The 19,367-nt window shown below is 44.4% G+C and overlaps 1 protein-coding gene across 1 annotated transcript in view; it reads left to right on the forward strand.

The window, feature by feature from the left end:
- MYO16 (myosin XVI) overlaps positions 1-19,367 on the forward strand; it is a 581,111-nt gene that overhangs the window by 424,994 nt on the left and 136,750 nt on the right. The window contains exons 25-26 of the mRNA XM_019525343.1: positions 393-473; positions 719-924. Coding sequence (XP_019380888.1) covers positions 393-473; positions 719-924 — 287 coding nt within the window. The remainder of the gene's footprint in view (positions 1-392; positions 474-718; positions 925-19,367) is intronic.

Here is a 19,367-nt window from a genome sequence, read left to right on the forward strand (position 1 = left end):
GTCCTTGATAGCATAATAACATCCCCAGGTTCATGTTACTTTTCTTATCTCTAAATGAAAATGAGTATATATGCACACTTTACTAATATTTGACCAAAGATTACATTTATATGCTATACTCAAATGAAATGTGTGTATATGATAGTACATGTCTACTTCCAAAATCAAAACTTTGTTGCCAGCCATTCCTATGCAGATTTCTTTGGTTATTTTGCCATTCTCCTGGCAATTTTTGAAAATCTAAACTTACGTCATTTGTCCGTGTGTCATGTGATGCTGACTCAGGTCTTTAATTCCTTTATCAATGACCTTCTTTAATAAAGAAATATATATATATATATATTTGCCTATGTTGAGATTAAGGTAGTCCATGTATACTTTTCTTCCCGCAGTTGTTGAAAAAGAAAGGTACTTCTACATTTCTTCAGAGACTGGAACGAGGGGGCCCAATCACTGTGGCAACACAGCTCAGGGTTAGTGAACATTTACTGGACAAAATTTTATAGAATAGTTTTAAGCACAGAATGAGGCTCTACTGTTTACAAAGGCCAGCAGAAGCATGATTTGCTTGAATAAGCAATTTGTGGCTTCAGGTCAAGCCTTTTAAAAAATGATGTTGAGAAATTTGCAAAAATGTATTTGTGTTATGTTATGGAACTGATTTCAGTGCAGACTAATGGCCATTTGAGAACTTGTTGGGTTTTATTTCTCTCCACAGAAATCACTAGCAGATATTATTGGGAAGCTTCAGAACTGTACGCCGCATTCTGTTCATTGTATCAAACCCAATAATTCTAAACTGCCGGATACTTTTGATAATTTTTATGTGTCGGCTCAACTGCAGTATATTGGTGTCCTAGAGATGGTGAAAATCATACGCCATGGATATCCAATACGCCTCTCTTTCACTGACTTCCTGTCAAGGTAAATCCTTCTGATCTTGATAAAAGCATTTTATTATCTATACTGCAGTGCCTTTTGTCTAGTTGCATAAGTGTTTGCAGAGTTGTTCTGTTGATGAGTCTTTCAGATTTTCTATAGAGAAAAAGTACTTGAGCTGACAGAAAGCACAGTTTTTAAACTGAAGGAACTGTGAACATCATGAAAAATACCTTGTTATGAAATATTTCCTGATAGGTCAGGTATAAATGATAGACCTTAGCAGCACAGATATATGAAGTGCTAGTATACTACTGCCATGTGATTAAAAAAATAGAACAGGAAATGGTCATATCTCTTCCATTGATAATTTTCTAGCTTATTATTATGTGCTCATGATGTCTGGTGTTTTATTTCAACTGCTGGGATTTATTTTGTGTTGTGTGTGGTGAGTAGTGTTAAGAATGTATGCTATAATTCCACTTTTTACTGCTGTAGTCAGAAAAAAGGGAACGTTTGAAAAGGTGTGGCCAGTAGCATAACTAAGGATAGGTGAGAGGGGCACTAGCTCTGGGCACTAATTTAACAAGGAGCACCAGAATCACCTCCTACCCCCATAAAGTCCATTTCCCAGCAACAAAAGGAGCCCCATGGGATTGCTCTGGAAGCAGCAGCCAGTAGGGTTACCAACTCTGTTTGAATCTATTCCAGGAGGTTTCTAGAATGCCAATGTGCCTACAGTACACAACACAAATGTGCCTGCGTGCTTATGTATATCAGTTATGGATTATGGTGCATAGACTTTGTCAAGAATGCAAATGCACATTACTATTACATTTTAAAAACCTGTTGGACTACTGTATAAATCAAATTCAATATTTAATATTTATTTTAACGAAAGCCCTCTCATTTATCTGCTGGGTGAGTCTCAGCAGTCTCCTGGAGATATATATCTAATTCCTGGAGACTCCAGGGCAAACCTGCAGGGTTGGCAGCCCTAGCAGCCAAGTTGCTTCACAGTCACCTTGTTGCTGCTGTAAAAGCAAGACCAGGGCAGGCACACCATGCTGCTGCAGCAGCAGCCAGGGGCTGTTTCTGAGTCCCTGGCATAGGTAAGACTTGTGTATACCGCCCCCACCCCTCCACTCTGAGAAGCCCTACCCCTCCAACATTCAATGGCATCTCCCTACCTCTACCCTTTACTCTCCTGCAGGGTTTTCCTGGGTTCAAACCCTGCTCATTACACCTCTGGGTGTGACCAAGGGGAGGTGGGAGGAGAAATTTGTCACTACTATTATGAGCAAACCATCCTTTTCTCTTTCCAGTCTCCAGTAAGTTCATGTGTATTCATTTCATGGGCTTGTTTTAACACCACAGGTACGTTGTCTAATTAGAAGAAATACAAGGAAAGCACAGGCATACTATTTCTTATTCAGAGAAAGAAAAGAATTTAGAATAATAATTATAATGACTATTATAATAGCAATAACTACCATATTTATTTGAATATAAGAGCATGGGAGAAAAGCATATAAGAAAACTGTGTTAAATACATTGCTTATCTTTGAACTGCTGCTGCTAAAAGTAGCATGAGCTCAGTAATGGTAGTCAGTGTGCGCTCAGGAAGAGCACACACCAACTGCAGATGCTTCCTCAGCCTCACAAAGGGTTTTTAAACCCGAAAGCTTGCTAAGAAAATTTTTCCAGCTATTTAAGTTGGTCTAATAAAAGATATCAGATTCGCCCTTGTCAAAGATATCAGATTCACCCTTGTGAATCTGAAAGAACCTCGTTTGCCTATGTCCTTAGACCAACACAGCTACATCCTACATCCCTGATCTCAATAATGGAAGCAAACTATGAACCTGATTAAATGCAGCCAGCACTGAGAATGACTATAAAGTACAAAAATGCTGATGGGAACCTTTTTTTTTTTTTTTTTTTTTTTAAATAAATGTTATTAAAAACACACTTAGTACCCTACACTCACAAAGCTTACACATACGGAGCATCCTTGTTTTACTGAGACTTCATAGTACAGAAACAACTACATATCAAAAACATACTGCTACATATATTAAACCCTTAAATAGCATGCATCAACTTCCCACAAAAAACAAACCCTTACAGAAATCTTTTTCTTCATACAAAACTCAACGAGCAAGGCTACCACCTGAAACTCCTGCCCCTCCCATCAGTCCTCCCTGTTCATTTAGTGAAACAAGTGTGTTCAGTCCTTTTTCCTCCACTTCTTCTCAGTCTCTTACTCTCCAATCTCTTCCTTGTCCCAGTCAATATATTATTTCAGTTCATGCAGCCCCACCTTCAGGCACTCTTTTTCAGTGAAAGCCAACCCCTGAAACACGCAGAGGCTTTTTACTTTCTATAAATTAGTTTTAACACCTGTTAATGAAGTCCTTAATAATGTTTCCTTTGGCCCTTTGGCATAAGTCCACATAGTACCATCTCCAACACTGATAGCAGGTTTTTTTTGGTGACACAGAAAGTGGCAGACCCTTTCCCACACCCACTTTGCATATGTCCCTTCCCCAAACACATCCCACTGTTTTTTCTTCCCCACACTTCTCCTTTGTGCACCTTGATGAGCTTGTCTGTATTGCACTTCTGTCACTGGCAAATAATTTCTTACAACCATCCACGCTAGGTCAGCATATTTACCTTTTAGTTGTTTACGCACCACTCTTCCCCACGCCTTCTTCACTTGTCCATCTGTGAAGTTTCACACAAGCACACTGTCTCTCCTTTACTGCTTTCATCAATTTCCTATGATCCTTCGGGACCTCCAGCCCTACTTTCTCTATTTTATACCTTTGCATGAATCCTTCCAACCTGCTGTAATGAATCAGCAGTTGCCAGACCCATGGTTACCACACCTGTTTGGTAAGAGACTGGTATTCAAACTGGGACCATTTAGTCATAGAAGTGTTTGTAGAAATCTGATCTTAGTAGTAGTGTAAGGCTGAGTTTGGGATTAATTTATATCTTGCCCCATTAAGATGTTCAGTTCAGCTAAAGTCCCTGGGCTATCATATGTGAAAAATATCATCACCATTTGATGACTGTACTCAGTACAGCTCCTCCTGTCACCAAGGCTGAATCTTGTATTATTTTGACTGACAGAAAGTGAACCTTCCTAATACCTACCAGGACCAAGAAATCTTTATATTTCCCTATAATTTATTGGGGTAAAGCAGCTTGTTTAGGATAAGAGTCCAGCATAATGTCCGGCAAATAGCAGTAGATTTGTTCTGATGAGTTCTGTCAAAACAACTGAAATATCTAAGTTTAAGGGATTGCTGTGAACTGCAGAAATGATATGATGCCAACTCTTAATTTTTATTTTTATTTCTTAGCCAATAGGATAGAGGTAAGAAAGACAAGATGACTCATTGAACCTAGAGATAATTAGTTGTCTTCTCAGTCTTACTAGATCTTCCACTGGTCTGCTTCAGTGCAGTCTTACTGATTGTTTTGAGGAGATATTTTAAATCTATAAAATGCTGATGTTGGATTCTCTGATTTGGAGTTGGTAAGTGACTGACTGCTGACTCTTCTGCCCGACTTTGGACATTTTTTAGGGGTATATATCTACAAATGATTATGGGAAATGTTGTCATGAATTTTAATAGATACAAAGTTGACATCTATCATATGATTAGATCCTGGAAAGAGCATTCCCCACTTTATACCTCCCCACATTCTTCCCTAGAAGATCAAAGGCATTTTTTAGGACTGTAATAACTTTATCACTGCTTCATCATTGCTGTTTCCTGTTTTTTTCCCCCATGACAGCTTCCTCTAATTTACCTGTTTACAATCAAGCACAATAATTTCAGTTGTATTAGAGGTCAAATGATGTAGATATAGCTGATATTTTTATACCTCTAACTTAGATTTGAATTTGTGCCCAGTCTCTGTTATAAGATCCTCATGGTCCAAGGAAAAATACTTCCTTCTCCATCTTAGTCCTGGCTCTTCTACTACTTACTATGGGACATGCAACTCAATATTTGTTTTGGTTTGTGGGGTGATGCCGTTTACACACAGCCTGAGTTAGACCTTTAATTCTATGTATATGAAATGAGAGGCATTGATCCATATCCTGAGATTCTCGTGCTCCTCTATCTAACTACAGTACTCAATCAAAAATAAGTATCCATATACAGAGTTACACTAAAACAACTGAAGTGTGACTGATGCAGTGACTTTGGTTCATGTGTATTAGCAAATACAGGAACCAGTCTTCTTGACTTCTAGATGAGGGTTGAATCAGGCAGATGGTTAGTGAAGATATGTGTGCTAGAGAAAGATAATAGGCTAGAAAAAAGCCTGAGACACATTGGAGAGTTGTTGTGGCCACTTCACAGAACCACAGTCTCAAAATTGCTATGATTGTCAGATTTGCCCATGAAACCCAGAGACTCAAGAAATGAGTAATTAATGTATCTGAAGATTAATTATGTGGAGAAAGAAAATAGTTATACTTCATTTGTTTTGTGAATATGTGAATCTAGTTACTTGTTTGACATTACAGCCAAAATTAGATTTTGACTTTAAAGACTTAAATAAAAGGAGGCTATCAGGTAACAAACCTAAACAGACAGTAATAAAGTATACCATCAGGATAAAAATTGGTATACTAGACTTAGGAATAAAAGGGTTGACAATGGCACTTTCAAAAAGCCCTTTCCAGTTTTCCTTTGATTGGCAGAAATGCAACAGATGTAGCACTATGTTCAGCTGCAGTAGATATTGTGTTAGTATTGCAAGGGAATCTCCTTCTCAGGTTCGCATTCGCATTATGTTTACACATTTCTCAGGTTTTATCAAATGGAGTAGTAAAGTATAATAGTGGAGTATTCCAAGGAGAAATAATTTGAAGATTAGGAGAGAAATAATGACAGGAGAAATAATTTGAAGCCAAGATCCCAACATGGAGTCCCAAGTGATATTGAATCATGTCACTATTAAACTGTTAGGTCAGTGCTTCATTCCCTTTTTTGGGAGGGAAGTGGGAGGAGTATGTTTTTACTCTCCATTAATATAGGTGATAGGCAAGATAAATAATTTAAAATTAAATGCTTCTTCCAAGAACAGATGAAGTGGCTGATTGTTCATTTGAAATAGTAGCTTGTATGGAAAAGGGATGGTGGAACAGAGCAGTCTGAATATCATCTTACCAGGAAAATGTTTTTGCAGCTTGTGTCTAGATTAGTTTCTTTTAATAACTAATTAGAAATGAACATAAATAGTCTTCAGGACATGGGTTTTAGTCATTTTGTACTAACATTGACTGAAAAAATACAATAGTGAAAGAGAGGCTGTACTGCACAAATTCACTGCTTCCTAAGCAATGAAAATTTAATCATTAGCATTAATACTTTTACTTTTTCACTTAATTGCTTCAGCTCCTGGCTTATAGAACTAAATTGCCATCAGCTACCTGGTGAATCAGTCAGTCATTGAGGATCATGGATCTGGTCTGAATTCTTCTGAAAGTTATGGTTCCTAAGTAAAATCAGTGCCAGTTACTGTCAATGGATATATAATAAAAATGTGAATTAATAAGGTCTGATGCTATTAAATGCTGTAAAAAGAGACAGCACAGATATAACTGTCAAATGATAAATGTGAATACAGTAGGATTTGCCAACACTAGCTGCAGTGGTTCAGTTGCACCTGCCTGCAGTGTTGGCTCAGTTTCTAAAGCTCATCAAATAGTCAGACAAAAGATTAATCAAAAGTTCTTGATCCATATCCTAAAAACATATCTCAGATCTATGTATCAAAACCAAAAAACTAATACATTCAAATGACTTTAGAATACTGTGGTTTCTATCGAGATAATACGGTTCTTTAGTATCACATAATTTTCTGCCAGCATATGAAGACAAAAATAATACACAAGTAATTACCTATAGTAGTAAGAGAGGCAGGTGAACATCTGAGTTATTCTCCTCAAGAAAGTTATTTGACAACAGATGATTATTGACTTGGGGCACTGTACACAGATCATTGATCCTGGGGCATGCACAGCTCAAAAAGTGTGTTCCGTGGCTCTTGGCTGTATCAAGACCTTGGTTTATATCTAGGAGGGGAGGGAAATTTGGCCATGTGGCGGGTGCAGAGATCCCACCTCAGGAACACAGTTGGGTATTCGTATCCCTCCGCTGTTTCCACCACGTGAGGCGGGCCAGTAGGGGGCGCTCCTGCGTTGAGCCGCCCACCTCCCTGCGCCCGACCACCTTCCAGGCTCCGAATGCCTCCCTAGGGGCGCCTTATGTCCGGCCGACCCCTCTCCCGGAGCACACTCGCTAGTCTTGGAGTAACGTGCCGCCACCACCCCAAGAATGGACTGTCTCGCGGCCCTGTGTCCTTGGGGTAACACAGGCCTAAAGTCCCACGGGTACTCGACCCAGTACAGGCACTTGGGGTACTTCCCCAAGTCCGGGGGCAAAAAGGTATAGTCTCCCTTAGTCCACAGACCTAAGGGGTCTCTTAGGCATAATTTAGACCCACCCCTCAATAAGTCTCCCACACCAGTCAAAAAGGAGAACTTTATTGATTACAGGGGGTAGGGTAAACTAGGGTACAGGATAGAGCAATATCTAGAAATCCTAAAGAGCAAACAGTCTGGCTGTGGTAGCCTTTTGATTACGCATCTGTTATACTTCCAGATAAATATCTAATCAGATTGAGTAGCTTACTCACAAGCATCTTCCAAAGGCAGGTGAAGTTTCCCTTTGGAGGCAGGCGGTTCCTAGCTCGTGAGTTTGGGGGGAGAGAGCCAGTTTCAGATGTTAAGGCTTCTCTGTCCCCTGCCTGGCTGCTGCGTCACCTCATGGCCGGAGAGGAGAGACCGCCTCCTTCCCCGTCCTAACTTATATAGCCCCTGTGACCTCATTCACCTGGGCCAGCGGAGGTCAGCCCCAGTTGGCTGTCAGCCAACCAATCTGAAATGCATCACCTGTTACCGGGCAGATTCCAGCTCCCCAGGTAGAAACCCCTCACCCAGGTAAGTGATGCAAGTCACGTAGGCAGAGGGAGCAGGTTTCCCCCTCCCTCAGGAATGCAGCCAGCTCCAGTTCCCTAAAGAGACAGGCTGAGGGTGTGGTCCCCTGTGTGCTGGGCCCATCCTAACTGAATGGTCACAGCACAGAGATTTAAATCACAGTGTCACAGGGCAGAGATTTTGGGGGAGAAACCAAGGTGGCTTTCTGCCACAGGCCATACCTAATTATTTTGGCTTTTCAGATAGGGAAAACCTGGAATGCTAGCAACCCTTATATCCCTCAGACTAGGGCTACTGAGGAGCCCTGAGATGATACACTGTTATATACTGAGAAGATATAAGCAGACTACAGTCGGAGATTTTCTGTTTGTGAGACCAAAGAATGGCCTAAAAAGGATTCCCACATTACTGTAAATGCCTTGCTACCTAAGCCACTTAATGCTTTAGAGGAAGTTTAAGTATTTTTATTCCCATAGACCGTTGGTAAGAAGGCCTGCAATAAGAACCATTTAGATTGAGGCAGGGATGGTGGGGGAAGGATTGGGTTGAACAGTGGAGAATGAAACAGGAAAGGGGGATTTAAACCAGATTAAATGCAGTGCCCTTTTCTATGAAACAGATTGTGAGGTTTGGGATTTGAGGTGGGGGAGACAACTATTTATTTCATTTGATACCACATTATGAGATCGAGGTCTCCCTTTCTCTCTGGTTTTACTGGTGAACAGGTGTTCTCCCAGATCCTAATGTACCTCTCTTATGAAGTTGTAGGCTGCCACCAAGTCCCCCCTGAGCCTTCTCTTCTCCAGACTGAAAAGTCCCAAGTCCCTCAGCCTCTCCTCATACGTCCTTCCCTCCAGGCCCTGGATCATATGAGTGGCTCTCCTCTGGATTCTCTCAAGCTTCTCCACATCCTTCCTGAAGTGGGGGGCCCAATACTGGATGCAGTACTCCAGCTGTGGTCTCAGCAGGACTGAGTAAAGCGAGAGGATGACTTCTCTGGTTTTGCTTGAGATGCATTGGTGGATGCACGCCAGCCTTTGGTTAGCTTTGCCCACCACTGCATCACATTGGTGGCTTATATTCATCTTGTAATCAATCAAGCCCCCACAAGTCCCTTTTGGTCATGGTGCTAGCAAGTGTAGCATTGCCGAGCCTGTAAGTATGCTGAGGATTCTTCCTACTGAGGTGCAGCACCTTGCACTTCTCTGTATTAAAGGCCATCCGGTTTTGGTTGGCCCACCTTGAGAGTGTGTCCAAGTCAGCCTGTATCCCCAACCTGTCCTGCGGTGTGATGGCCCTCCCCTATAATTTGGTATCGTCTGTGAACTTGGCCAGTTCACATCTGACTCCCGAACCTAGATTGTTGATGAAAATGTTAAAGAGTGCTGGCCTGAGTACCGAGCCCTGAGGGACTCCACTGGTAACACTGTACCATGTTGATTTGCTCCCTTCAACTAGTACTCTTTGGGTCCGACCCTGTAACCAGTTGCCTAGCCATCGGACCGTATGATGATCTAGGCCACAGTTCCCCAGCTTAACCATGAGGAAATCATGGGCAACTAGGTCAAAGGCCTTCTTGAAGTCCAGATAATTGATGTCCACATCATCTCCCTTGTCCAGGGCATATGTTACCTGGTCGTAGAAGGAGATGAGGTTGGTCAGGCAAGACCTGCCAGTCACAAAGTCATGTTGGCTGGCATGCATAAACTTGCCTTCCATTAGTCTGGTGTTAATGGATCCCTTGACAATTTTCTCCAGAATTTTTCCAGGGATGGACGTCATACTGATTGGTCTATAGTTCCCTGGCTCATCACTCCTCCCTTTCTTGTAGATAGGGACCACATTGGCTCTTTTCCAGTCATCTGGGACTTCACCTGAGCACCACAATTTTTCAAATATCCCTGCTAACAGGGATGCAGTGATGTCTGCCAGCTTTTTCAAGACCTTTGGGTGCATTTCATCTGGCCTGCAGACTTCTGAATGTCCAGTTTCTCAAGGTGTTCCCTCATGTGATCCACATCAATTTTGGGCCTGTCACCCACTCCCAGATTGGTTTATGCCTTTCCTGGCAATGTGATCCTTATGGGAGAATGAAAACCTGATGCAGAGAAGTCATTTAGGAGATTGGCCCTTCCTTGGGTATCTGATGTCAGTTGCCCCGTTGGATCTCTCAGGGGCCCAATACAGTCCTTGTTCTTTTTCCTACTTCCCACATATCTAAAAAAGGACTTTTTATTGTCCTTGATCCCTGTAACAAGCCTAAGTTCAGTTTGTGCCTTTGCTTTTCTCGACTGCTCTCTGAAGGTGCAGGCAAGTGCAGAGTAATTCTCTTTGGTAATGCTTCCTGTTTTCCATCTGGTGTAGGCTACTCTTTTTTAGCTTAATGAGGTCCAACAGTTCCTTTTTCAGCCATAGGGGCTTCCTTGCCCATTGACTGCATTTTTTGTGAGAAGGGATGGCATCAAGGATTATGTTTTTGAGTGATGACCATTCCTCATGTACTCCCTTTTCTGAGGAGGGTATGGCTTCTGATTGCCTGACTGACCAGTTCTCTCATTTTGCAGAAGTTGGCCAAAGTTAAGAACTTCTGTTTTACTGAGGGGTTTGCATGGTCTTTGGTGAACTAAGAAGGTGACCAATTCATGGTCGCTGTCACCAAGATTCTTCTCGATCTGCAGATTGCTTACCAGGTCCTCCCCTTTGGCCAGGACCAGATCCAGCAATGCCTTTCCCTTAGTTGGCCCATAGACGTCCTGAGTTAGGTAGAGATCATCAATGCACATGAGAAAATGGCATGACCTGTCAGATTTGGCCATGCAGTCATCCCAAGAGATGTCAGGGAAGTTGAAGTCTCCCATGATGATCAAGCATCAGGAGCGTGCGGCTTCGACCAGTTCCCTAATGAATTCCCAATCTAGGTCTTCCTCTAGGTGTTGCTTCCCTTGGCCTTCCAAATTGCCTGGCAAGTAATCTATGACAAGCAATTAACTATTAGGGGAAGTGCCTCCCTAGTAGATAGCCCTGCTACTAGTTAGATCAAGGCTACGTGTGGTTTGTGGTGGCATGTGCTCCAGGAGCTGGGGAATTTTGCTGTGTTGGACAAAAAAGAGCTAATTAGGTGAACAGAAAAATGTCAAGAGGGTGTGACAACTCAGTTCAAACCCTAGGTTCTTCTGTGGTAGAATATAAGACAATGATACCCTTTCTGTATGGAACCACTCTTTTTTTTTTATACCAGTATCTTTAGCAATGTTTTAAATCTCAGTTAATCCCACACTGAAGACAGCAGTAACTTTGATGGATCAAGAACTTTTGACTCATGTACCAGTAATGGGTACGTGGGTGCTGGGAATTTACTGCTCAAGTTGTTCCATGGTACTGATCCATGTAATCATTCTTACCCTATAGAAGGCAGCTTGCTCCTAGGTAAAAACAGGCAAAGTTTCTCCAGTTTAGCTGTCTTTTACAGAGGGGCACAGCTGGGTTATGGTAAACCCCTATTCTGTTAATTTTGGACACATACACAATTACTATCTCAGCTTCTCTATGATAACTAAAATTATTTTCCCTTGGCTTAAATAGCTGCCTTTTTTTTAAAGAAGAGATTGCCACTCTTCTAGCCTTCTGCTCCAGCCCCAAGGCAGTAAGCAATTCCTATACATTGGGTGCTAGTAGGAGAATTAGGGTTTATAGATAAGAGGCAGGAACAAAAAGGTCCATTGGTGGATATAGGCAAGAAACCTGTATTCTCTCACTGTTGTGCAGACATGACTTTCATCAGAGCTAATTAGTGCCCCCTCCCTCCCGTACCCTCAAACCCTCACTGAGGCAGTTATACACTGTTGCCTCTGGTCCAAGCTATATTACTTCTGGGTACAGAGGCATGCAGGCCTCAGGAACTTACTGTGATTCCTGCAGATAAAGGCCAGGTACAGATATTACACTTTTACCAGTGTAAGTGCTCAAAAAACAGTCTAAACCTGTAACAGAACAGAAGCTCAGCGCATACAGACTGGCTTAAAAATGACAGACCTCAGTCTAAGATAGACAGCCTGCATGCCCCCCACCCCCATCTCCCCCCTCAGGCAAATATGTGTTCTGTGCACTACTGATCTAAATTATGCTGCTTATAAAAGCCATGTAATTTAGATTGATTCCACAACAGGCTTTTTGAATGTCTGTACCGAGATCTGCCTCTGGCTTGTCATCTCCAGGGATCCTGGTTTTCTCTGATTAAAAAAAAATCCCCAATTTTCGGATTTAAAAAAGTAACCCAAAATCCACATTTTTTCTGTGATTAAAATGAAACACCTCTATATATTTATCTCTATATTAGTGACTTTTCATATTAATCACAGAAAAATGTGGATTTTGGGTTACTTTTTTTAATCCAGAAATTGGGGATTTTTTTTTTTAATCAGACAAAACCTAGATCCCTGGTCATCTCTATAATTACAATAGCAAAAGAGCATGTTTATTCAAAGAAGACAGTTTCCTGTTCTTGATAAGCCAAAAACAGCATGATGTATTTGGGAAACACTGCAGCGCTCAGTTATCTGTTTACCTGTAGAGAGTAAATTAGTCTAATGCACCATTTTCTAGTATCTGTAGATACATGTGTAGGCTCTGACTAGGAGCAAATTGCACCCAGTCAGCCTTGGCAGCAGGGGGCCACAGGGGACAGGGAGAGCTGTCTTGGCTCAGCAGGACACTTTGCTGCCAGGACAACTCTCCCAACCGTGTGGAGATTGGGATGGGTCCCAATCTTCATGTGGCTGGGAGGCAGATGGGACAGCTCTCCTCTGCCCCACAGAGATTGGGATCAGCCCCTGTGCCCCCTGCCAGCCCAGGGCTAGAGCTCCTCCTGTCTGCTGTAACAGGAGAGAAGCAGGACAGGAGCAGCCTTAAACTGGATTGCTGCTGTCAGCAAATTCAGTCCCAATGGACAAACATTCAGAAGTGTGTGGGAGCCCAGTTTAATTCACCTGAATTTTCTGTGCAGATAATTCAGGTACATTAATTGTACATGTATATGTACACAGTGAGGAGCTAACAGGAACAATGAAGGAAGCAATCATGAAGCCCATTACGCCCCGTGAGCCCTGGGACCCCCAGAACCCCAAGAAGACCCTAGAACACCCTGACCCCAACCCCAACCCCCAGCACATCCTGGAGGGACCCCCCAAGCCCTGAGAATGATGCGGTGCTGTCAGTGGGCCCTACTGCACATGCACAGACTTTAAAAGGGTCAATCAACAGCAGAAGCCACAATTTGTCCCTGGTTCTGGCATGAGATGCACAGGCAAAAGCCCGTTGCACTCCTATGAGCCCCAGGGCCCCCAGACTCCCAAGAGGGCCCTGGAAAACCTCGACCCCCAGCGCAGCTGGGAGGTAGGTGGGGCCCATGGTGGGAGGGAAGTAGCACAGCTGTGGGGTGTCTGAGAGGAGCCAAGGAGGGTCACACCCTCCCCCAGCTCCTACTTGGCCCAGCCCACCAGGGAGTCACACAACTGGTGCCACCTGGCACTTACCTTTCTCCTTTTCCGGTGGGGCAGGGACCCCCCCCCCCCCCACAAGCCCTGACACCAGTGTTCGCTGTTGGTGGGCCCTACTGTGCACGAACAGACTTTAAAATGGCCCATCAATGGCAGAAGCTGCAGTTTGTCCCCAGCTCTGGTGCGAGATGCATGGGCAGAAGCCCTTTGCAGCCCCAGGACCCCCAGAACTCCAAAAGGACCCCAGAGGACCCCAATGCAGCTGAGAGGTAGGTGGGGCCTATGGTGGGAGGGAAGTAGCACAGTTGTGGGGCAGCTGAGAGGAGCTGAGGAGGGTCATGCCCCCCACCCTGGCTCCTACTTGACCCAGCCACCCAGGGAGCCACACGACCAGAGCCTCACAAACAGAAAGCGAAAACAGGCACACTTCTAGGCCAGCGCATGAGTTAGCGAGGGAGTTCACACAGGAAGGCAAGGAGGAAGACAACAAGGCTCCAGGTGGGGAGCCTGAAAGAAAGGGTCTGCACAGTAGTAGCCCAGACTACTACGAGGACCATGGTGGATGGGATGCATCACACCTCAAAGCTCCCCCCATACCTAGACCCCCCCTGCTTTGGTACTACCGGGGTCCCCACCAAAATGGAGCCTGTGGTTCCAGCCTCTACCCAAACGGAGCCTGTAGTCCCTGTCCCTACCCGGGTGGGACCCATGGCCCTGGCTTCCACTCAGATGGAGCCCCTGTCTTCCTGTGGAGGCTGCCTAGCATGGATGCAGGGAGCACTAGGAGCACTGACACCTCCCCTTGTGGGATGTGCTCAACAGTGGAGGCCCTGGAGTGCCAGACTATGGAACTCAGGCAATGGTGCAACAGCTGTGAGCCATTAGAGATGCAGAGCAGGAAATGGACATCTACTTCCAGGCACTCCACTCTATGGCTGACAACACCTTGGTGGAAATAAAGCGCCACCATGACATCCAGCAAGGGGTTGCCTGGATGGAGGTAGTCTCTCGCCCTAGGAATCACTGGACCAGCATGACCAGTCCCCTGGAGCTGCACAACCATTTTGAACCCCTCACATCATCTGAGCTGACTGAACTCCCAGACCCAGCATGTGAGGTTGGAGGGCCACCAGCAACTGTGCTTAGAAGAAGACACAGAGTAATTGTGGTGAGCAATTCCCTCCTGAGGGGGACAGAGGGTACCATCTCTTACCCTGACTCCATAGCCCATGAGGTTTGATGCCTCCGTGGGGCTTGTGTCCATGATGTGACTCACAGGATCCCCAAACTCATCTGGCCCCTGGACCACCATCCCATACTATCCATCCATGTGGGCATGAATGACACGGATTGGAGCAATCCCAGCTGGGTCATGAGTGACTACAGAGCTCTGGGGGCTGGGTGTTCAGGTAGTTTTTTCCTCAGTCCTCCCAGGCACAGGTCATGAGCCCTGGAGGGATAGATGCATCAGTGAGGTGAACAGAAGACTCTGGCAATGGTGCCATCACAAGCGGTTTGGCTTCTTTGACCACACTCCACACTTCAGTGAGAGAGGTAGCAGACTGTTGGAAAGGGATGGCCTCCGCCTTACCTGGAAAGGGAAGAAGTTCTTCTTGGCCAGAATGGCTGACCTACTCAACAGGGCTTTAAACTAAGATCACTGGGGGATGGGCAGTCAATCAACAGTTCTAGCCCAGGTCATGCCAATCACAGTAGTAACAGCTTAGGTAATGCAAGGGAATCCACTCTAACGAGAGCCCAAGGAAAGGTCACATCCCATCACATAAGGAAGACACAACTGCCTGTACACAAGTGCTAGGAGCTTGGGTAACAAGCAAGAGGGGCTGGCCCTTCTCCTCACTGATAAAGATTATAACCTTGTAGGGATAACAGGGACCTGATGGGACTCCTTCTATGACCGGTCAGTAGCTATAGAAGGCTATATCCTCTACAGGAGAGATTGTGTTGGGAAGAGAGGTGGAAATGTAGGCTTCTACATCAAGGAGCAGTACACTTCCCTTCAAACTGAGTTCATTAACCATGGAGGGCATCTTGAGACCCTCTGGGTTAAAAAATGGGGGTGGGAGGAGCATGGGGAAGAGGATATTCTCATAGAAGTCTATTACAGACCCCCCTAACCAAGAAGAAGAACTGGATCTTGAATTCAAAAGGGAACTGGCTGAGGCTGCATGTTCCTGATGTATGATCATTATGGGAGACTTCAACCCCCCAATCATCTGGATGAGTACACGGCCAAGTCTGACCAGTTTCATAACTTCTCACTTGTATTGATGACCTGTACCTGATGCAAGAGGTCTGTGGGCCACTGTTGGATCTGGTTCTGGCCAAAGAGGATGACCTGGTGAATGACCTGAAGATCAAGGGCAAGCTTGGTGACAATGCCCAGGATCTGATTACTTTCTCTGTCTAATGCAGGATGGGCAAATCTCTCAGTAAAACAGAAATCCTCACCTTTGTCCTAGAAGGAGAGTCCATGAGGAATGGTTGTTCCTAAAGAACTCAATCCTCAAAGTGCAAGGGAAATCCATCCCATCCCACAGTAAATGCAGTCAGAAGGCAGGAAGTCCCCTTGGCTCAAAAGATAACTTCTGGGTCTCCTAAAACTTAAAAAATAAGCCTACACCAGATGGAAAACTGGAATCATCACCAAGGAGGACTACTCAGCACTAGCCCATACCTGTAGGGAGCAGTCCAGAAAAGCCAAAGCAGTAACCAAACTCAGGCTAGCCACCAGAATCAAGGATAACAAAAAGTCATTCTTCAGGTATGTGGGAAGTCTGAGGAAGAACAAAAGCAACATTGGCCCCCTGCAAGATCAAATGGGGCAGCTGAATCTGATGCCCAAGAAAAGGCTAGTCTCCTAAACAATTACTTTGCATCACTTTTTAATCTGCCCAAGGGGTCATGCTGTCAGACAGGACATAAAGCATCGAGGGCTTAGGAGATGGGTCCACAATTGATGTACATCAAGTGAGAGAACACCTCGAGAGATGGAAAACTGGAATCATCACCAGTTGATGCTTGACATCCATAAGTCCACGAGAGGCTTGACATCCAAAAGTCCATGGATTATACCTGAGAATCTTAAAAGAGCTGGCAGACATCATAGCGTGCCCTATGGCCAAGACATCTGAAAGCTCGTGGTGGTTGGGTGATGTATCAGAAGACTGGAAAAGAGCCAGCATGGTCCCAATCTTCAAAAAAGGGAGGAAGGAAGATCCAGGGAATTACAGACCTATCAGTCTGATGTCCATCCCTGGGAAGATCTTGGAGAAAATAATCAAGGGATCCATCTGCAACAGGCTAACAGAAGGCAACCTACTGAATGCCAGCCAATATGGTTTTATTACTGAAAGATCTTGCCTGACAAACCACATCTCCTTCTATGCCCAGGTGATACATTGCCTGAACAAAGGAGATGAAGTTGATATCATTTATCTGGATTTCAAGAAGGCCTTTGACTTGGTCTCCCATGATGTCCTCATGACCAAGCTGGGGAACTGTGGCCTTGACCATCTCATGGTCCGATGGCTGGGGAACTGGCTCCGGGGTCAGATACTACTTGATGGGAACAAATCAGTGTGGTGCAAGGTTACCAGTGGAGTACTCCAGGGCTCAGTTGTCAGGCTGGCAAAGTTCACGGATGACACTAAACTATAGGGGAAGGGGGTCATGCTGGAGGACAGGCTAGGGATACAGGCCAACCTGGACATGCTTGCGAAGTGGGTGGACCAAAACCTTATGGCATTCAATGTAGAGAAATGCAGGGTTTTCCACCATGGGAGAAAAAAACAGAATCATGCTTATAGGCTTGGCAGTGCTATGCTCACTAGCACCGTGACTGAAAGAGACTTGGGGGTCTTCATTGACCACAAGATGAACATGAGCCACCAGTACAATACCATGGCCAGCAGAGCAAACAAAACTCTGGCATGCATCCACCAATGCATCTCAAGCAGAACCAAGGACATCATCCTCACACTTTTCTTGGACTTAGTGAGGCCACAGCTGGAGTACTGCATCCAGTTTTGGGCCCCCCACTTCAGGAAAGATGTGGAGAAGCTTGAGAGAGTCCAGAGGAGAGCCACCCATATGATCAGAGGCCAAAAGAGCAAGACTTTTAACAAAAGGCTGAGGTACATGGAACTCTTCAGCCTAATGAAGAGAAGGCTCAGGGTGGACTTGCTGGCTGCCTATAAGTATATAAGGGGGGGTGCATCAGGATCGGGAGAACACTTGTTCACCAGGGCTCCCCAAGGGATAACTAGGTCTAATGGCCACAAAATTCTAGAAGGCTGATTCAGACTCGATATAAGGAAAAACTTTTACAGTCCAAAAAAGTCCAAGGTCTGGAACAGACTCTCCCCAGAGATGGTGCAAGTACCTACTCTGGACTCATTCAAAAGGCATTTGGATGTTTATATTCCTGAAATCATTTGATCCCTGCAGAATTCCTGCCTTTGGCATGGGGGCTGGACTTGATGATTCCAGCCCCTAACATCTATGAAACCTGTGAGTTGAGTCCTGCTAGTTATAGTTAGTTATATCCAAGATGAGTTGACTTAATAAACGTGCAGCCTATTTAAATATGTATTTTTATTTTATTTTATTTATCTTATCTTTCTTTCCACATGTCCAGGAAAATGCATATTGTATCTCATAGCCTCATGTGTAGTGTTACTCATTTTCCTTCAGTGATTCACATTTTATGCTATATGTAGGGTGAACAGCTTTTGAAATATGTGATGTTCCACGAATCTGAGGCTTGCTCTACAGATCTCTGGAACCAGAAGCTGTATATCCAGAATCAGAAATAGCTGCTTTAGCGTAGTGTTGCAAGCAAGCTAATGAACTCTACTGAGAAGTTAATTAACATGGTCCTAGCTTCCTATAATTTTGGTAAACTGCTTTCATAGGCAACCTGCAGAGAGGACCAAAATCTGAGAAACTGTTGGGAATAGGGTCAGGATATTACTTCCTCGCAGTAGCCCTGCAGTACAGCAGTATCTTAGCAACACCAATCTCTTCCCACACATTATTTAAGAAATAAATTTCTTTTAAGTCCACTTCCAGTTCTGGGTTATCAAGGAACCAGAACCATAAAATGAGTACAGCCCCACCGTGTTGCAGAGTACAGCTGTGCTATCTGGCACTTTATTAACCGGCACGCTCTATTAACCGGCATGCCAATCAACGCGGCAAAAACGAAACCAGAAGTCCCACCATGTCACTTCCAGTTTCGCCGAGTCCCACTGACCAGGGCAAACCAGCCTGTGCGGGGCCCCTCTCCCTGTTTCCTGGCACACTGATGCCAGGGAGTGAAAGCCCTAGCACACTGGACATGGTCGGAGGGGCGGTGGCCCGAACGGACGGTGCCCCAAACAGACACCTCTCAGATAACCGGCATATTTGATTAACTGGCACTCCCCATTCTCCCTGGATGCCAGGTAACACAGCTTTTGCTGTACGTGCACTGAAGCCCTGCCAGGAAGAGTCACCAACAGTTAGCTCAACTTCCTCCCTGAACAGGTTCTGAGAGAGTTAATAATTCTCTCCCTAACTTTAGCAAAACATATCCTCTATCCTGGAAGAGAAGTATACCCAATTGTTCCTGAATATCCCAGGTACCGACTACAACATGTTTGGTGGGAAGTTATTGACACTTCCTGTTCTGAAGAATAAGTGCTTCTTCTTGCCTTACCAACACATGAGGCTTCCTGCTAGTAGCTTCTGCTGCAGCATTTTAGACCAGTTTGCAGTTATCCTCGGAAAAAGTCTCCAATCTCTCTTCATTTCCCTGTATTTGATGAGTGATGAATACATTTTTCCATGATTAAAATGAAACTCAACTAACATAAATAGCTAGATAGATATACACACCACTAGTATAGATCTCTCTCTCTCTCTCGACACACACACACACACACACACACACACAC

This window comes from Gavialis gangeticus, unplaced genomic scaffold (assembly GCF_001723915.1).
Source record: "Gavialis gangeticus isolate Ggan-Ray unplaced genomic scaffold, GavGan_comp1, whole genome shotgun sequence".
NCBI classification, from domain to species: Eukaryota; Metazoa; Chordata; order Crocodylia; family Gavialidae; genus Gavialis; species Gavialis gangeticus.